The sequence below is a fragment of the Octopus bimaculoides genome, chromosome 1 (assembly GCF_046866305.1).
Source record: "Octopus bimaculoides isolate indiv1 chromosome 1, ASM4686630v1, whole genome shotgun sequence".
Lineage (NCBI taxonomy): Eukaryota > Metazoa > Mollusca > Cephalopoda > Octopoda > Octopodidae > Octopus > Octopus bimaculoides.
The window spans coordinates 109,894,421-109,915,253 of NC_142928.1; the positions used below are offsets into that span (position 1 = coordinate 109,894,421).

Consider the following 20,833-nt stretch of genomic DNA (forward strand, 5'->3'; position numbering starts at 1 on the left):
TTGAATACCATTTCAAAACTGTGTTACACTTGGTTACATGAGTTTTTGTAATTATTTCAAACTTTACTATTTTTTACATTTTTAATATGAACACATCCTTCTCTGCTTTAATTTTTATTTCTTCTAAAGTGACAGGTAGTTCGCATACTATGTTGCAGAGTATGTTTTTTATTTCGATTTTGACTTTTAATGTGGCTATTACCATGTCCTCAAACGGTTCATTGTATTTAGGAATCAATCTTGACAGCCCATTCGCATGTCCTAATTTTTTTGATGGTAGAAATTCCATCCTAAAATCATAATTTAGCAGGATTGTCCCCCAACACTGCAATCGGTTGGCTGTATATGTGGGGATACCCTTTTTTGATCTGTAAATTGATAACAATGGGCAGTGATCTGTTTGCAGACTGAATTTCCTTCCATGTATGAATTTATGAAATTTTTTCACTGCAAAAATAATGGCTAGTGCCTTCTCAATTTGGCTGTAGTTTTTTTTTCAGCAGCCAACAATAAACATGAAGCATGAATGATGGGTTTTACTTTACCATTTTTATACTTGTGTAAAATTACTACTCCTATACCACTTTTTAAATTTGGATCAAAGTGCGATAATGATAGTTTTGATGTTAAAACTTTTTTAATTTCTTCAAACACTTTTTGACACCTGTATGACCAACACCATTTTATGCCTTTTTTCAATAGGATATTGAGGGGTGCTCTTAGCTCATGCATGTTTGGTATGTATGTTTGCCAATAGTTTACTTTGCATTGACAACATTTTTTTTCTTGAATTTTTTTCATTCAACCTTTTTTGTTTCATCCAACAATGTGAATTCTTGTGTCCAATTTTCCCACATCCAAAACATTCTAGATTCTTAAAATGACAGCTTCTTTTGAAATGTGTTTTCCACACCCATAACATGGTTTGGATATTGACTGTTGTTTTTCTTTTTTCGTATCTGTTACCAGTCGACATGTATGTATATTTGAATAATGTTTTTCAATTTTTCTATGTCCTGTCGTAGATTTTATAATTCTTTGGCATTCTTCAGCCACTATTTGTAGGGTTAGTTTTGAATCTTGTTCAAGCTTTGTCAATATTCGAGTCCTTATCTCTGCATCTTTATTTGTTGTTAATTCTTGTACAAAGGTTAAACATTTAAACATGTCCAGGCTTAATTCGAGTTTTAATTTTTTCACATTCTCTATTTATGATTCTGGCATACATGACAAAATCTTCCATTTCTTTTTGTTTTTGTAAATTCAAACACTCCAAGCGAATATTAAATAATGAACTTTCACTGAATATTTTAGGTAATAGCTTAATTGTTTCCTTGAAACAAATTTTGGATGGTTTTCTCAGCAAGATGTAATTACAAAACTTTTCATGTTCCGCTGGTGATAATTTCCTTAAAAGAAGACATACCTTCTTTTCGTCCATCCAGCTTTTACACTATTTCTTGAAGATTCCTTCATACCTTCTGAAGTATGCAGAAAACGTAATTCCTTCTTCCAGATTATATGTGAATTCTTCAATTGAATTAGTAAGTGCATATGCCGAAAACAAACCAAGTATTTTTTGACTACAGCAATATTTCCAACAACTGTTGATTTTGTTGTTGTTGTAGTTGCTGTTGTGCCTGTTCTTAGCCGTTTCTCTTGTTTTTGCTGTTGCAGTTTCCATTGCAACTGAACCACAGAAGCTAATAGGTCTTGCATGCTAAGAACGTCCACCGTGAGCTTCAAATGTCTTGTCACCACTGTTGTGTCTCTTCAACACTGTTATGTCCATCTTTGAACTCACTGTATAAGCCACTTTATAAAGTGAACTTATAACAATACAAATATAAATCAGAAACATGAAACAAACAATATCTCTTAACGACTTCTACAACTGTCTTCTCAAAGCACCTGCACACACCATATTGTCCCTTACTGACATTGCACATGAGCCTTTGTATGGTTTAGGACAGATGACTTACTAACCCACAGGGATGTCAGGATTTCACCACAGCAAAAAAAAATTCCCATTAAATGTTAGTCATAGTTTCTCAAACAAAGCCCAATATACATAATTGAAAAAAAAAACAAAAGAGTTAATGTAAAATATTTTTCACTTACACATTGCACACTTTTTCAGATGCAATTCTAGGCCCATCAGTGCTGACATCTGGTGGTTTGGGCCATTCCCTTGGAGATATCTTTGCTGTAACATTAGACTCTGTAGCAATATTGCTTGTCTCAATTTCCAGTGGAGATACTTCATCTACTTCATCTGCAACATGTTTATCGCCCATTACTTCAGCAACTTCTTTATCAGTCTCATCAAAATCTTTCCGCCTTGTTTTTCTAAATGCTTGTTCTCCTTCTAAGCTAACTGAGCTGGTAATTGAACCACTTACTACTACAGCTGCTTGCTGAAAGACAAATATAAACAATTACACATGGTGAGAAACTGATATAAGATAAATTTATAATGTGATATCTTTTTACAAAAAGATTTTAAGCCAAAAGCACTGCTTAACTTTATGAATTAATAACCTTTAGGTCATCAGTTTTCATTTAGTTACATTATCAAATCACTTCCATTTTTACCCGTTCTTACATAAATCATATCCACCAGTGATACAAGGGTAACAAATTACGTAAAATCACTTTATATTAATCATTTCAATAACAAACATTTGATTTAAATAATCACAAGGTCAATTTCTTCTTTTAAAAAAAAATCAGCTCATTTTTAGTATAAAACAAATACTTATTTTCCTGTGTAATCATAATTAGAGAAATTTGAAATCGGAATATAGAGAAATAAGATTAAATGCTGAAAAACATTCTATCAGACACCAGATGTTAGCTATTTTCTCAGACCTCAATCAATAACCTTCTTGATTATTTTCATAATTAACTGAAATGCACAGATATATTTCTAATGAAAGAGACAACTTAAGAATTAAAGAATATTAATAATTTATAGCAATACATAAAATAGCAGTATACAATTTCAAATGATTACAGCATGTTTATAGCTAAAATTTAAATATTTCTATTCAGAAGAAATTTAATTTGTACTTCTACATTATCGTTTTAAGATCAACAAATATAGTTATAAACAAATAGCTAACTGACTGACTGAAACAGATAATAATATTGTAGCTACAAAGGTTTATAGCTATATTTTAAATCAGAAAAGCTTGCCAATCATGATTGAAAGAATGGCTCAAAATGATTTTATATAAACGGAAAATAACTTCTGCCATTCAGTAGAATACTTAGGGAAAATTTACAAGTTAAAAACAACTTAACATAAATTTAGAAAATAAGCAGAACTCAAAGAAAAAAAAATATCCAGCTCTTAGTTTATAATAGAAAAACCTTTATATGTATATTCTTTTACTTCCTGAAGCAATGAGAAAAAATGTAAATATGAAACTAACCAAAGTAAGAATGTTAAAGCAATTTATACAAAAAAAACAATTAATGACAGAAAGTAGAAACTCATATAGTTTAAAAGATTAATGCGTTGTGAGTTTTAAAAAATATATAATTTTTTTACAAAAAAAATGTAAACATTTAGCCCAAAGTCAAGAACAGTGAAAGTACATTTCCAGATCAGATACATCATAGTATTCTAGTTTGATGCCCTCCTGTATTGAGTTATAAATCAATGCACAGTCAACTTATCTGATTCGATAATATAAGTATCAATAGTATAGAAGAATTGATTAACTTGGCTACCCTTAGAATAACCTCTTCTTTTTCATCATGTTTTCACATATGTATTCAATCTGTATCTCATCATACATATTTTACTTCAATCTGTATTTTGCACAAAGAGATAATAAAAGCCTTACACTGCTCACCGAAACTTGCTGGCTCATCTTGAATAGCTCTTCAACACTGATCTTTGTTGGTTCTGAAAATATGTTCTGTAATGGTAGATTAGTTACAACTGGTGAATGGGAAGAATCAATGGAAACCACAGGTGAAATGGTGGACACCGAAGGCATGTTTGTATCTTTATTCTTAAGTGGTGATTGAGATGAGACTAGACTGCTATTCGGGCTGGAGGTATGTGACACGGTATTATTACAAGCTGTGACACTAACAGCAGCAGTAGCAACAGCATCACTATTGCCATTTCTTCCCACACCTGTTGCAAGAGGGTGACATTCTGTACTGTCCTCCATCGCAGAAACTTGAGTAAAACTGCTATTTGCAGAAATAGTTTGGAGAGAGTAGGGTTTACTGAAAAATAAATACATATCATTACAATGTCTTATCAGAAGTGTAAATATTAAACAATATATAAGCAAAGACAAAATGATCTCATTTCAAAATTTACCCTTAATCTTATCAAGACAATCAGAGTTATTAATGGAGATATTATAACCTACAAGACAATGTCCACTCTGTAGCTAAACCAGTATTATTTATCTTGTGCAAAGCACTTAAAATCAGTAACAAGACCCTAACAGTTAATGAGAACAATAAAAGCCAACAACATAGCAGTCAGTTTAACTCACAAAAAACAGTGTCCAGTTTCCACCTTTCATTTCAAATTTATTTTATTTTTCCATTAATAATGAAAAGATGGATGTAATAACTAAATAAAACAAAAGGAGATATTAACAAATATTAACCTAGTAAAGGCATCAGGTGTGAGAAGTACAGGAGCTTTTTCTCCACGAGAAGACTCACTGGAATCAGGGACGGATGTATCCATAATATTACTGACATCAGAAAGTCCATCTTTTAAAACTAAAATTTAAAAGAAAAATGCATTTCAAATATTCATTTTCTGAAATGGAAACAATGTTTATTCTCACCTATATTGATTAAAGCAAAAAATATAATGATCTCTCCTGAATAATAACACATAATGCTTCTTCAAATGTGGGCAACTAGCCCAAAAGATTTACCACCCAACCTCAAAAGAGGTAACAATCTATGAGGGCCAGTGGGATTATAGAGTAGAGTTTTATCTATGATTGTGAGAGAAAGAAAGCAAGATGATGTGTGTGTGTGTGTGTGTGAGAGATAGAGAGGGGGGGGGTCCAAATGTGTGGATAATGCTCTAGATTAGGATGCCTTCTGACTAGCAGAGAGATATTAGTAGGTTTCCAGGACAAAAGTATTTTCTAACTCCAAACAGAAATACAGATTTTGTAGTCTTTATACTGCTTTGGCTCTGAAGCATGAGCAAGGCCATCATAAGAGATTAGATTTTGTAATGCTGAGTATTCATAAGTAAAGCTTAGTGCTATAACATGCTTTTAATCAGCCTCGCAAATATACAAGTTCCTCCTTGATTTCAGGTTTGAGTAGTCACAATCAAAAATACTAATAAGAAGATTAATCAAGACTATTACCAAGAAGATCAGTCAAAAAAACTAACTTGATTTCTTTCACCTGTTGAAGACATCACAATGTGACTAAATTATTGCAGGTCTTGACAGCATCAGAACATTCTAAAGAGAGTACATTATTGTGAGGTTTTTTTCCCATTACCTATTGTGGAAGGAACCTGTGGAAAAAGTAAACCCAGGAAGACGTAGGACAAGGTAGTGAAATATGATTTTTGGTTGAAGAGTCTCACAGAGGTAATGACAAGTGACCAAGGCATCTGGCAATTTGCTGTGCTTGAGAAGACATGTCAAGCTAAGTGAAATCGTGGTGATGACCAGTGTCAGTGACACGTAAAAAGCAACTGTACCAGTAACATGTAAGGGACACTCATGCTGGTGACACGTAAAAGCCTCCCAATAGACTCAATAAAGTGGTTGGCATTAGGAAGGGCATCCAGCCATAGAAACCAAGTCAAAACAGACAACTGAAGCCTGGTGCAGCTCTCTGGCTTACCATCTCCAGTCAAACTATCTAACCCATGCCAGTATGGAAAATAGATGCTAAATGATGATGATTCCAGGCTAGTAGATGATTTTAAACTCAAAGTTAACAAAATATTCATCATCGTCATTTCAACATCCACTTCACCAGGAGTCAAAGAGTTTATTGAATTTTTTCTAATTAGATGCCCTTCCTGTTGCCAACCCTCAACTCTTAAACATTTAGGTTTTAACCACGGACAGACATTCAAACTACTTAATACCAGTATTAATTTCTCATCACACTTACCTATCTCATCTTGTGATTTAGAACCAACAGCCTGAACTTCACTGTCAGATTGAGCAACTTCAGTTTTGAATCGAATATTAAGCTCTTGCAATATTCTGTAAAAAAAAAGATATTAGCAAGATGTAGAAATGAATATATTTTGAAATATGAGGACAATATTTTTCTAAATTAAGCAATCACTATTTTCCACACAAGTTAATTGTTAATTACTACTTACGTGCTATGAACAGCATACAGCTCAACAAGAACACCATCAACTATTGTACTATCTTCATCCTCAAAAAGTTTCTTAGAATTATCCTGCTCAATTTCTCCTTCAATTTAAGAACACAAATATTTAATTTGAAAATGCATTTCTTTAGACGCTTTCTAATAATATATTTTATAATCAAAAGAAGCTATTTAGATATTTTAGTTCCATCAAGGCAGTAACATTTATGGCATTAATATAATTTACTAACTATATACATAGCTAAATTACAGCTTCATGTCTATAGGAAACACTGGTTGCTTCAGTTAATTTGATAGTAACAGTTCACCAGGTTTGTAAGTCTTACTTCAGAGTTAAACAATTAGCTAGTCTGTAATTTATTTATTTAAATATTTCAGTCATTGGATTACAACACCACCTTCAAGGGTTTTTAGTTGAATATATCAACCCCAGTACTTCTTTGGTACATATTTCAGCTTTCTTGAAAGATGCTAAATGCAAAGTGAACATTAGCACAAAGACAGCTGACTCTGTGAGACATGAATACCAGATGGTATTTTTGTTTAAATGTTCTACATTTCACCCTGCACTGAAATATAAACATTATATATATCAAATGATATCATCTATCAAATTTAATTATTAGATATTTTTACAAAGTGTAATTCTTAGCCACATGCCCAGGTCCATATCCAAAAAACTCAAAGACAACTGTTTCAATAGTATACACAAGTTTAAATTTGCGAAAGCCATCCCCAACTAGCATGGAAAAATAAATGCAGACACACACAAATAGAAATAAAATTTACACAAAATGAAAAAAATAGTCAAGTAATTTAGTAAAAGTTGATAGGAAGAAAACTCTACCAGTAGTCAATTCTTCGAGAAATGTGTCATCTTCAAGAGACTGGCGGAATTTTTCAGAACGGGCATCAAGTATAGCAAAACTAAGACATGGTCGGGCAAGTAGGAATTCAGAAATTGATGATATATAAACTGTTTCAGCTTTGTGGTCTTGGTGCAAGTTCAAAATGTACAGAACCTATGAAGAAAATATCAAACAACAATATGTTGAAGAATATTAAAATATTTACATAAAAAGCTTTCCTATATAGCTTTCATTTATAAAGCATGACCTCTAAACCACAAATTATTAGCCATACAAACTCCAGTTGATACATGTCAAAAGTTAACACTTAAAATACACAATTATCATTCTTCTCAAAGAAAATTAGCTGAAGCTATTGAAGAATTAGAGGAGAAATTCCAAACATGAAATAAAAGCCTAGAATCAAGATGTCTCAAAGTAAACATAGTAAAATTCAAAAGTTTTAGTTAACAGGAACAAAAAAGCAGATAGGATTCTACTGCCATCTAGGAGATGGCCTTGTTCAATGCAGAGAAGGATTAAGTAGGGACTCTATACCATCTTCCAAGTGTAAACTTTTGATGCACAAAGCAGGTTGACAGGCAAAAAAAATAGACTTTATCATGTAGCAGATGCACAGTAATAATTAGCAATAAGAACACCCATGAAATAAAGTCATACAAATGATCAAAAAGTTTCCTAGAAGTTATTGATAGCTTGTAACCTAAATGGCCTGAAGTAGCCAGAATAAAACTGGATTGGAAAAAGTTCAGGGAGTTACCTCAATGGCAACAATGGAAGTCTCCAAGTGAAGATTAGATTGTATGGTACCTGTGCATGAAGTATGATGCTGAATGGGGGTGAAACATGGACATCAAATGCAAAGGAGTACAAAAGCTGGAAAGAAATGATGCAAGCAATGCTCCAATGGATAGGTAATGTTAGTGTGCAAAGCACGACCTGACAGAAAAATTGGGAAAAGGAATCAAATGCAGTGTGCAAGACAGAAAACGTCATTGGTACAGACATGATGTGTATGGAGAAGAATAGTCCAAAACAAGAAATCTTTGGAAGAGAAAACCGAGAAAGAAATGGAAGAGGTAGTGACAATTGATCTTAAAACTGAAATCCACTAAAGAGATGAGATGACAAAGACCACAAAAAATGCAGAGACGTTGTGGTAGAGAAATAATAATCATGATAAAGATGATGAGTACTGATCAATCATTGAAAACAATGAATAAATTTGGTATATATGACTGAGAGTGTTGAAAGCTTAGTGGATACAGTATGACTAAGTTTATAAACTTAGTGTTGAACATAGAGGAATTGTAATGCATTCAAGAAATTGGTGTATGACAAAACTGTTTTTTTTTTTTAAATATCAACTAAAGGAACAATACATCAATGAAAACAGAGACAATGGTAAAAATAGAGAAGGGAAAAATAAACATTTAAAAGGTTTAAAAAAAAAATTAACTTACTTTGCGTCGGAAATCTGTTAAAACTAAATATCGTGCACTTAAATCTAATGCAACTTTCATGCAAAGCTCAGTTTTGGTCTCAAGATGTGATGGCGGATCTAAGAACCTGTCAATGAAAGATATTAAAATACAGGAAAAATCACGAATTCAGCTGGAAATAGAATACAACATACAGTTGGAAAAATGCAAACTAATTATGTAGAAAATGAAGTAAACATGGGCTAAGGAACAAAAAATAAATTATAATAAAAGACCAGATTATAAAGGCTATATACCTAATTGTTTGTAAACAGGTCCAGGAGACACAACTCCATACTTTCAATTCCTGATTGTAATTACCTCCTGTAACAGCATACTTCCAAAAAGAGACACTGATTAAATAGAAAAGAAACATTATGAATGGTTAGTACACACACACACATTTATATATACAAGCCAAATTACCCACATAGTTCCAGTTTCAATCTCTATGTACAACACCAAAAATCAGCTAATTCTACCAGCCTGATGTGAACCACTGCCTTTTGACTAAAATTTGATAGATGGAAGTTGATTGCAAATCTGTGTGATTGTGTAATGAGTACATCATATTATCATTAACGTCCACCTTTCTATGATTGCATGGGTCAGACAAAATTTTGCTGATTTACCACAACCAGATAATTCTGAACTAGTGAAAATGAAATTAAACTTAAGTATGTTAACAACAGGAGCAATCAATGCAATACCATATATATATATATATATATATATATATATATATATATATATATACATATTCTTTTACTTGTTTCAATCAGTTGACTGCAGTCATGCTAGAGCACAGCCTTTAGTCAAACAAATCAACCACAGGACTTATTTCTTGTAAGCCTAGTACTTATTCTATTGGTCTCTTTTCCCAAACCGCTAAGTTACGGGAACACAAACACACTAACATCGATTATGAAGTGATGGTGGGGGACAAACACAAGCATACAAATACACACACACACAGTTGATACCAGGACTATATTTGCACACAATGCAAGTCTCTTCTACACATATAAGCACGAACACATAAGTGCGTGCACACATACGAGCTTGCACACACTCACATACTCATACCGAACAATTTCAAAACAACGCCAAATCATACATTCAAAATAAATGGAAGTGGAAAGACAAGTTCCTGAAGAGATTGCAAGAGTGCAATGAAATGATTTAACAAAAAAAACTAAATATTGTTTATAAATTAATAAAGGAATGAACCAGTGCGTGTGTTTACTACCGGCATAAAGCCTCTCCCAAGGTTTAATTGTATTTCTTTCAACACACGTATCCACATCAAGAATCTTGCACATGAAATACACATATGAAATATATATATATATATATATAATCATATACATATATACATATATATATATATATATATATATATATATATATATATATATGTATATACAATGATATATACACATATATATCAGGTCATCCCATAAGTTCTGTCCGAATTTTGAATAAAGAAAACAAGTGATCATGATCAAATGTTATATTTAATTGAAATTTAATCAATGTACTTTCCCTGATTATCTATGACTTCCTTCCATCTATTTACAAGCTTTTTTAATTCCATCAATGTAAAACTCTTTTGGTTTCAAAGCAAAGAACTCTGAAATGTCAGTTTCGACCTCTTCTTGGCTTGCAAAAGTTATGTCCTCCAAATGATTCTGTAAACTATGAAACAAATGGTAGTCTGAAGGAGCAAGGTTGGGAGAATAAGGTGGATGACGAATTTTCTCCCAACCAAGCTCTTTGATCTTCTATGATGTGATCTTTGCAGTGTGGGGTCGCGCATTGTCCTGATAAAACATCACTCCTTTTCAATTCACTAAAGCAGGTCTTTTTTCCTTCAAAGCTTGATTCAAATGCTCTTATTGCTGACAGTACACTTGAGCATTGATTGTTGCATTAGGTGGTAACAATTCAAAGTGAATTACTCCTTTGCAATCCCACCAGATAGAGAGAAGAACCTTTTTCCCATGAAGTTCCTTTCTCGGTTGTGGTTGAGCTTTTTCCTTTTTACCAAGCCACTGTTTACGACGTTTAACATTTCAATAGAAGATCCATTTTTCTTCACTAGTCACAAGTCTATCCAAAAAGGGTGAAATGAGTTCGCGAAAATGGAGAGAAGAGTAGATGTCAACTCAGGATTTGCGGTTGCTTTCAGACAATTCATGAGGCACCCATTTTCCAAGTTTAGAAACCTTTCCAAGTTGTTGAAGAGGACGATGAACGGTTGTATGGTTTGAACTAAGCTTTATTGCCAATTCTTCAACTGATAATGCAGGGTTTTCTTCAAGTAACGCCTCAGAGAGCTTATCAACAAAATCAACTCGATGTCCTGTTCGATCTTCATCTTCAAGGATGAAATCTCCACTTCTGAATTTTGCAAACCATCTTCTGCAAGCTCTTTCATTCAAGCATTCTTTCCCATAAACTGAGTGTGTTTCGGATGGCTTTGGCTGCAGAGCTTCCTTTCTTGTAATCATAAAGCATTATGTGCCTCAAATGGTCTTTGAATACTTCCATGTTAGAAAGGGTTTTAATCAAAGAAATTTTAATTCTATTATTCTGTAAAATAATATTTATTAATTTGAATTTACACAAATGCATAAAAATAATTTTTAATTCCATTAGACATTCTAAAATACTATTAAATTTCCTAGAACTAAGGTGAATAAAATTAAAATAAGCATATCAAGTAGTAATGCATTATGACCATTTCAAGAGGCTCAATTTAATTGAACAATGTAATCATCACGTGAATTTAAATGCAGTGCTATCTTCAGCTGCACAAATAAATGAAATTTTAAGAAGCAGGACAGGTTTTCAACAACATGAATTTCTTCCATCTTCTTACTCTGTTAAAATATTTAAGAAAAATTATATTAATGTGTCCTATGTGTTGAAATTCCATTTATTTGGGCAGCTGACGATAACACTGGATTTAAACTGATGAAATGATTGCATTGTTCAGTTAAATGGAGCCGCTTGAAATGGTTGTACTGCATTACTAATTGATATCCTGTTGCTTATTTTGATTATATATATATATATATATATATATATATATATATATATATATATATATATATATATATATATATAAATATATATATGTATGTATGTATATATATGTATGTATATATATATATTAGTTTACAGCTCTGTTATGGGTATGATGGATAAAGAAAAGTACTCCATCCAGTGATAGATAAATGTTTAATATACACAAAAGAGCTATTAATAGTTTTATGCTTTAAAGATACATGGCATGCTATATAAATCAGCCAAATTATTATATCTCTAAAGCATGAAACTATTAGTAGCTCTTTTGTAAATTGTGAGTGTATGTGTATGTTTTTCACACGCACACACACACAAAATCATTGAACTTTCAGGACCAGCAAACATCTTTTAAATAAACATTTCCCTTTAGAGTTCCTAGCTGTAAGGGTAAAATAGTAACAGTCAGGTAATATGGAAAACGTTTCAAAATTGTTCAAAATAGGATAAGCAATACATAAACTTATGTATATTACCATATGATATCCTGCTCTATTTTTGCTTCACTTTACTATTTATTTGTTGTGTACATCTTTTTTACACTAATTGGTATTGCATAAAAAATTATATATCTCAAGCAAGGTAAATTATATTACAGCTGCTTAAATAGTATTAATCAGTATTTACTAGAGCTTTATAGGAATAGTAGCAGAGGCACCCAGCGTTGCTCAGGAGTGAAATTGTTGCTTATATACTTGAAGAAAAAAAGGCAAAATATGCTGTATAGAAATTTGAGGACATTCTGTAGATGGACTCTCAGATGAATGATGGCTGGTCGCCTCTCATGAATGGGGAAAATTGAAGATGTGCCAAAAAGCCTCATTGGTACTTGGAAACTTTTACGAAAATTAAAATGGGGATTAAATGAAAAAAATGATTTACGTGAATATCCTCACAAGAGTAATTGAAATAAATGGCGATTGTGGAACCCCCCACGCACGCACGCATGCGCGTGCGCATACACACGTGTGTCTTTGTAAATATGTTTGTATACATTTATGTATGTGTGTGTTTGTAAGAGACAGAGTGTGAGTGAGAGAGAGAGGTTTGTTGTCATGTATACGTTCATGCATAAATATACATACCTCTTTGGATGTATGCATATGACAACAGAGCCCTTGACTCACTCACACTCTCTCTCTTACAAACACGCACGCACGCGCATACACACGTTTGTCTTTGTAAATATGTTTGTATACATTTATGTATGTGTGTGTTTGTAATTGACAGAGTGTGAGTGAGTCAAGGGGTGTGTGTGTGTGTGTGCGTGTGTATGTGTGAGACAGAGTGAGAGAGCGGTGTGTATGTAGTATTTACTCTCTCTCTCTCATACACACGAACACATAAAATAGAGAGTGAAGCTTTTTGCCATTGTTACGTCAATACCGGAAGTTGACATTGAGGAAGCTTTTTAAAGAAGTGAATCTTAAATATAAAGCAATATTATTTATTTTTAATTTTAAAAAGTCAAATGAAGAGCCTAACATTTATCTGAGGTCAAATTATTCATGCATCACAAGTATGAAAGCATTTGGTGAAGTCGATTTCACGTGAAAAGCGATTACACACACATCTCTGTTTTATATATAGTATAGATAATAAAAGTGAAGCACAAGACAGTTTTTATCCAAGAGAGGTGTTCTTCCAGGAACATGGAGAATATACAACTTATAATTCTAAAAGCCTGACAGAATAAGGGAAAATAAGCTTTAGGGTTTACAGTGCGAATGCTGATCAGTCTTTATTGCTAACAATAATCATAAGAATCTAAAAGAAATAGAAAGATTGTATACTCACTCAGGATGAGGGTTCTGGTGATCATCAAGGAAGAAAAGACAAGAAAGGGGCTGTCCTCCATGAGGTGACCACTCATGGAGTCTTCTGAAATTACAGGAATTACTAGTTTCATGTTTAAAACATATATAACTTTATAACACCAAAATTTAACATATTCAACTGAGTCACTAAACCAATGTTTGTTAGTAAGAGACACCTACAATGAGTACTAAAAATATTACTCAAATTTTTTGAACAAATAATTATAATACAAAATTAAATTGAATTTTTTTTTAAAAGTGAACATATTTAAATAGCATTCAAAGAAAACTTGGTATATCAACAATATATCTGAACTAAGAGTATGTTATATTCTAAGCGCATAAAAATTTAATATTTCTTTGAGACATCTGATGATAAATGTTGTTGAAGATGTTTAATAACATATACTAAACATTCATTGAAGGGTATTGAATAGCTAATCGTTTCAAGAAATTAGAACAATCAACAAAAACAATGCCAGACCCAATTTTCCAGTGTTAAGCAAACCTCCACTAAACAGGTTACTAAATAAAAATTTATTACAGCTTTCTAACACTATATTAACTGAGTCAATGTAGCTGCTCTATTCGGCAGATCTGAATTATACAAGTTACAAACAATAACTTAATACATTTTACCTTTTCATAAATAGATAATTATCCTAGATAAAAAGAAAACATTAATAATTCTTACCTGGGAGATGGACCTTCATTCATGGTGATCTGGAAAAATTTAACCATGCCATCCATACTGGCTGTAGCAAGTGCTGATCCATCAGGTGAAAATGCTGCATCTGCAATAGGCTTTGTATGACTGTTGATTCGCAGCACACCACAAGTTACTTCGTTAGATATTACACTATCTGTGCCATATTTTTGGCATACCATGTCTACATTCCATATTTCAGCCTAAAGGAAAGACAAACAATTTAGATAAAAAATTTTAAATCTACTCTTCTACTTCAATTTAACAAAACTGAAGTTTAATGTTCATAATTGAATCATGATCAGTAAATTATAGAAGTTACATGCATGAATTTGGCTTGGGTTTTACTCATCTCTTACATCACCACAGATTGTGCTGAAGGATGCCTCTCTCTGAACAACCTATCAATTAAGCTGTACCACTAAGATTCATTTTTCTCCTTCACCTTCTTCCTTATAGACATCAATTATAAGCTTGCCATCATCACCAACAAACTCCACTCTTTTACACAAATAATACAACTGTTCATTCTCCACCAATCTTCCACACTCAAGCATCAACAAAATGCAGCCAAGGCACCTCAAAACCACATCCACACGAATTATAGTTTGTCTCCTTCCAAAGCACAAAGACACAATCACTGCACACACCAAGAAAACATTATCACATTCCATCCGTCCTAAATATGAACAATACAAAACTAAAACCCTTCAAGCATACCTATATATATATAAAACTTCTTGTCTCCCTGTCTGTTCCCTATGCATTCTCAAATGGCTCGATCAAATCATATCAAATTTTACACCCCACAAGTGTCAACATGTAATTTTTTTTCATTTTGTTTAAAACAGTATATAGAGATAATCTTTCTATAGTCAACTATACTACAGGACATTTTATACCATGACAACAATCAAATCACATTTTGTATGAGTGTGTATGTGTGTGAGTGTTTCTGCATTAGATATGTTGAACACACACACAGCTACACATACGTATACATATGTGGCAACTAACAAGCATTCTTTGTCTGACTGTTCCCTATGCATTTCCAAACAGCTCAACCATGATGTCACATTTTGTATATGAGTATGTGTCTGTGAGTATATGTAAGTGTATGAGTGTCGATGAGTGTATGTATTTCCACGTTAGATATGTTATTAACCCTTTCGTTACTAACCCGGCAGTAGCCGGCCCAAAAAGTTTTTGGTTCGTAAGACCAACCCAGCCATAGCTGGCCAAGAGTACCCATCGTTATTTAAATGTAAATTTGAACCCAAATCTCATTTGTACATTCGTTAAAACACAAGATTCCACTTTGTAAACAGTTGAGTTATTGTATCCAACATTGTTTAGCGTGAGATTTGAACTCAGTGAATTTTAGAAGATTTTTTTTCCACATTTTTTCAGCGTTCATTTTTTTCAACTTTGAAAATAGAAAGGAGTTTCATGCTATCAAGCAGTGATTCCGAATTTGAAGGCTTTTCAACGGAAGATATGGAGATATCGAGGAAAAGAATGAATGAGGTACAAAAGCACATGGTGGACGAAAATGAATCAGATATTTCTGTATCCGAAAACAAATGCAGCAATTCTGAAGAAACTGAAAGCAGCGACAGCAACATCAACAGCGAGGATGATTTTACATCAGAATGGAGTAAAAATATTTTTAATGTTTTTATTAACAATTTTTCTGAGGAGACAGGGTCTACCCATCCTCTTTCTCAGGAAGCGAAACCATTAGACTTTTCCTTCTTATTTTTTCCAGCATGCTCATTTGAAGCAATCACTGCGGAAACAAACCGTTATGCAGAATGTAAACAAGCTGGAAAAAAAGATAGCTTGTGGCTTCCCACAACCGTAGATAAAATACAGGCACTTTTTGCCATAAATATTATTATGGGTATTAGACAGAATTACAAATTACTGGAGCAATCACGGACCTTTTGGTGATCAGCATGTTTCCAGTATTATGACCCAAATACGATTTGTGAAACTGAACCAGTCTTTACATGTGAGAGACACTAGCAGTACTCCAGTACGTGGAGAACCAAACTTTGACCCCTTATTTAAAATAAGACCCCTCATCGACTACATTCAAAATGCATATAAAACATTTTACAACCCTGAGAGATACGTATCTGTCAATGAGGGCATGGTGGGGTATAAAGGAAGTGTACGCTTCCGACAGTATATGCCAGGAAAGCCCACGAAATAAGGGATCAAAGTTTGGAAAATTTGTGAGGCAAATACTGGGTACTGCTGTGGATTTAGCTTTTATACAGGAAAAAGAGACAATAATGTTAGTCAGCATGGCCTAGGGTACGATGTGGTCTGGATTTTATCGCTTCCATACCATAACCAGGGCCGTATATTATTTTTTGACCAATTTTTTAGTTCGGTCAAACTTGCGGTGGATTTAGAAACTGTGGCAATGTAAAGTGTGCTACAGTAATTGCTAGTAGAAAAGGGCTGTTGTTGGATATAAAAAAAGCAAAATTTTTTTTAAAAGTGGTAAAATAATTCAATGGCAGAAAGGAAATCTGCTAGCAACCACATAGATAAGAGGCAGATAAATTTTCTATCTATCAGTGCACAACCACGTGTAGATGAAAATGGCACCCTGTTTTTGAACTTTGATTATAACCAGTACATGGGCAGTGTGGATCGGCTGAACCAGATGATGAGTTATTATTTGGTTGGTAGACCGGGTAAATAAATGGTGGCGATACCTGGTTTGGTATATAGTAAACATGAGCATTGTAAATGCATTCACATTATATACCAAATCAGGAGGGGTTCGCAAGCGGTGCGACCATCTGCAGTTCCGAGCAGATGTTGCAACTCAGTTGAGGGCAGGTTATTCTTCCAAAAAAATAACTGCAGGAAGGAAAAGCAAAGCCTGCCAGAGAAATATCCCTCTGAGTTCAGCTGATCTACATAAATTAGAAAAGAATGTTATATTTTCAATGCTTCACTTTCCCCGTATCACCTGTTTCAACAAAACTGTAATATATATACAAGCTATGCCATTTTAATCCCAAGCAATGTGGGGTATCTCTGCTAGTTACAAAAATTAGAACTCATTACCACCAAATATCTTTTCTGGCAAAATATCATCCCTAATATAGCCAATACTGCATTACAAAAACTACCCTCCCTCTTCAGAAGACTGAAAATACATTAGCCCATAAAAACTACTACCTCTCAAGAAAACTCCAATGGGATCCACAATAGCATGCTACTTTGATACATGAGATGGTACACACAAATACCACTTCTAAAGAAAGATCGCTCAACTAATAGATATGTAATCACAATCCTAGTAACTTCTGACACACAGACATGCTGACCCCTCTCGGTCTTTTCCTTTTTTACCTGAATGGTACATGCTCTTCAGAGCTGGCTCATACCACCTCCACTCAAACACTCCTCACCTTTATCATGTGCACCCTTATCAATCTCAGGTCCCACACTAAACACTCAATCTTTCCTCTTTCCACCACAGAACACTGCTCTCTGGAATTCACTGCCTACACATTTCATCTACAGTCATTGATTTGTAAATTTTCAAAAACATTAACTGCATTAATTTCAATTATCTCAGAGGACCTGTGAAGACTCAATGCAGCCTCTTCCTCCAGACCACAAAAATTTTTTTTAAAAGTCCAGTTGCTCAAATCGTAAATAGTACTTCCTTTTTAATTTCAAAAATAAAATTACATATTTAACATTTAAGAACAAAAATTTTAAATTAGTTAAAATAATGCTGGATGTAGTAAAATAATATTTCTTAACCTTTTCTCCATGAGTGATAAGAAGCATCTTAGAAAAAGAATTATCCTGAGAAGTATCATCTTCAGATTCATCAGGAATGTATGGACACCAGAAGACTCTGTGAAATTCAGACTGATTATCATTGTAAGAGACAATGTTCAGCAATAATTTTGATCTAAACACAGTTTAAGGGAAATGTATTCAATTGTTAACAAGCCTTTCACCCACTTAGTATCATGGGAAAAGGAATTAAAGTGACAACAAATTGACTGAATAATAATTATACCTTTTTACAACAAAAAAAAATGGCTCCTTATAGTTTCAGAACTATAGATGAGATTCTTCTTGAAAAATAAAAAATAAAAAAAACGAAAATCGTCATTAACATCGGTGATACCTATTTCTATCTAAACATTTGAAACTACATGCTGAAGTTACATAGAGGGCAGTACATATCAAACTGTTCCCAAATTAACATATTTAATTAAAAAAAAAGATTTCTATACATAAATGATAACTATTAATATTTCTCAATATCCTCAGGATACACTTGGGAAAAAAAAGATATCTTAAAAGAAAAAGTGTCATCATGGTAGTGTCAAGATGTTTTGAAAGCAATAGATTATAATCGAGAGTAACTTGAGATGTGGAATATCTTGTTTAACGTGTTATTTTAATGGTGAAATATCACTAAATTTTAAATCATTTAAACTTTGAAAACGCCTGAGTTCATAAAAATTCAAGGGCAATAAATATTGAGGAATTTTTATTATCATAAATGCTATTATCTCCCTTATTCTCAACTTTGTGTCTCGATAGAACCTAAAGTTTCCATTTACATATTAAAACATTGAGAAAGCCCAACTCCAGAATTCTCTTTGTTTTTCATACAATAAAAGGCTTCATATTAATGCAATCATTACAACCAAACAAGTAAACAGGTTTCAAAAGGATACTGAATTTTGCCCTCTGAGGCTCCAGTAATTTGATGTATATAAAGGTTTCCCATTTCATCAATAGCTGCAAGCAATATCTTATCAGTGAAAGCAAAAGCCAAGTCAGTCACACGTCCACAGAAATCTTTTAATAATGTCCTGTCAGCAGTTTTCCGATTAAGTATGCGTACATTAGCACCAGATTTACCTGTATACATATAAAAAGTGCTTCTATTTTCAATATAAAAAAAAACATGATTAGGCATTAACATATAAAATGGTTTTTTTTTTTTTTATTTACATAAAAATGAAAGTAGAAGGTTAATCACAACAATATAGATTTTTTCAAAAGATTGTGCCACACAATCAATTGTTAGAATCGTAGTCATCACTTAAATGAACAGAGGAGTATTACAATTCATGTTAGAACAACATCAGAGTTATTAATTTCAGAACCATTACTAAAAACAACTTGGCTTTCATCCCTCAATAAAATAAGTTCCAGCAATTATATAGAAATAGTAGTGTGTACATGGTGATAGCAGTGCATTTGCCTTCACTGATGTCAAAAACCATATGCTACCATAAGAGGTTGAATGAAATTACATGGGAGAAGGAGGGCCTACCTCAAGTGCAGCCAACTAAGAGAAGGCAGCTGAGCAATGAAGAGATAGTTGCTGAGATGCTGAAAATAACTGATGAGATAGGTCAATCACATAGTCAATCAGGTAGTACAGTGAAGTGTATCTAATGGTTGACATACTTACATCATTGTCAATTGCTACAAAAACAAAGGAGAAACAAAAGAGCAATAACAAAAGTATCAAATTGATGGACCAGATTATGAAAGCTATTGAGTTAGCATAACTGATTAGAAAGAGAATTAACCTAGCCAAGATACAGATCAGATTTATGCCAGGAAAGAGTACCACTGACAGCTCTTCTTAATGAGACAAGTTAGCTAAGAGACACACTACTTAATATTAATAAACCAGGATAAAGCCTTTGAAAAGGTTTTACACTATAATCTGGTAGACTCTAAGAAAATTCGGTGTAGATAAATAGCTTGTGATAATCATGCAAGTCAAGTAGAGAGATGTTGTAGGCAAGGTGAGAGTTATGAGTTGAGCAAGGAATTTAGCAATCAGGAATGACTCAATTAAAACTGAGTTCTCAGCTCACTTCTGTTTTATTCTAGTCCTCCAAGCCCACAAGGCTCCCTAAAATTGATAGCTTCAGTTATTAGGTAGCCTAAATAGTAGTAAAAGTGTATGCTCCCCAAAGTATAGTTGCCAGAATAAGAACAGGATAGAAAAGTTCAGAGAACAATTACCCCTGCTGGAACAAAGGGTTTCACATTCAGAGCAAAGAGAAATCTGTAAGAAACTTGTTTATGAAATCTGCTGCTGTATGGTAGCAAAACATGGACATACAAAATATGCAAAAGAAAAAAATAAAGCAAAGGTATGCTATGATGTAATGTTAGTGTACATGAGCAATAGAGCATAATAAATAAACTGAGAAAAACTGGATATGAGACAAACCAGATATAGTCTGAAAGAGAGAAGACTGTGGTGACATGAGCATGCCATGTGTATATTGGATGTCAGCTGTGTAAAAATGTGTCAAGTACTCCAAATGGAGAAAACTTTTGGAAAAGGGAAATGAAGAAAGGAATGAGAAGAAATAGCAAAAGCAGATGTCAAAAGGCTAAAGATCTTTTGTGCTGGAGAAGACAAGCCAATCCACACAAACTTCTTTGAAAATCAAACAAAAATCAAAGCAACGA

General features: G+C 33.2%; 1 protein-coding gene across 7 annotated transcripts in view; it reads right to left on the reverse strand.

Annotated features, from left to right (window-relative positions):
• Nucleotides 1-20,833, reverse strand: part of LOC106868485 (enhancer of mRNA-decapping protein 4) — a 55,129-nt gene that overhangs the window by 19,680 nt on the left and 14,616 nt on the right. For 2 of the 7 annotated variants that reach the window (XM_014913781.3, XM_014913779.3), the window contains 12 exons: nucleotides 19,066-19,252; nucleotides 18,131-18,284; nucleotides 14,321-14,535; nucleotides 13,607-13,708; nucleotides 8,977-9,072; nucleotides 8,702-8,807; nucleotides 7,217-7,391; nucleotides 6,356-6,452; nucleotides 6,139-6,233; nucleotides 4,644-4,761; nucleotides 3,855-4,248; nucleotides 2,122-2,417 (listed from right to left, as the gene is read on the reverse strand). In XM_014913781.3, coding sequence (XP_014769267.1) covers nucleotides 2,122-2,417; nucleotides 3,855-4,248; nucleotides 4,644-4,761; nucleotides 6,139-6,233; nucleotides 6,356-6,452; nucleotides 7,217-7,391; nucleotides 8,702-8,807; nucleotides 8,977-9,072; nucleotides 13,607-13,708; nucleotides 14,321-14,535; nucleotides 18,131-18,284; nucleotides 19,066-19,252 — 2,035 coding nt within the window. The remainder of the gene's footprint in view (nucleotides 1-2,121; nucleotides 2,418-3,854; nucleotides 4,249-4,643; nucleotides 4,762-6,138; nucleotides 6,234-6,355; nucleotides 6,453-7,216; nucleotides 7,392-8,701; nucleotides 8,808-8,976; nucleotides 9,073-13,606; nucleotides 13,709-14,320; nucleotides 14,536-18,130; nucleotides 18,285-19,065; nucleotides 19,253-20,833) is intronic. The other 5 variants (XM_089356018.1, XM_089356010.1, XM_089355999.1 and 2 more) reach the window with 3 other exon arrangements.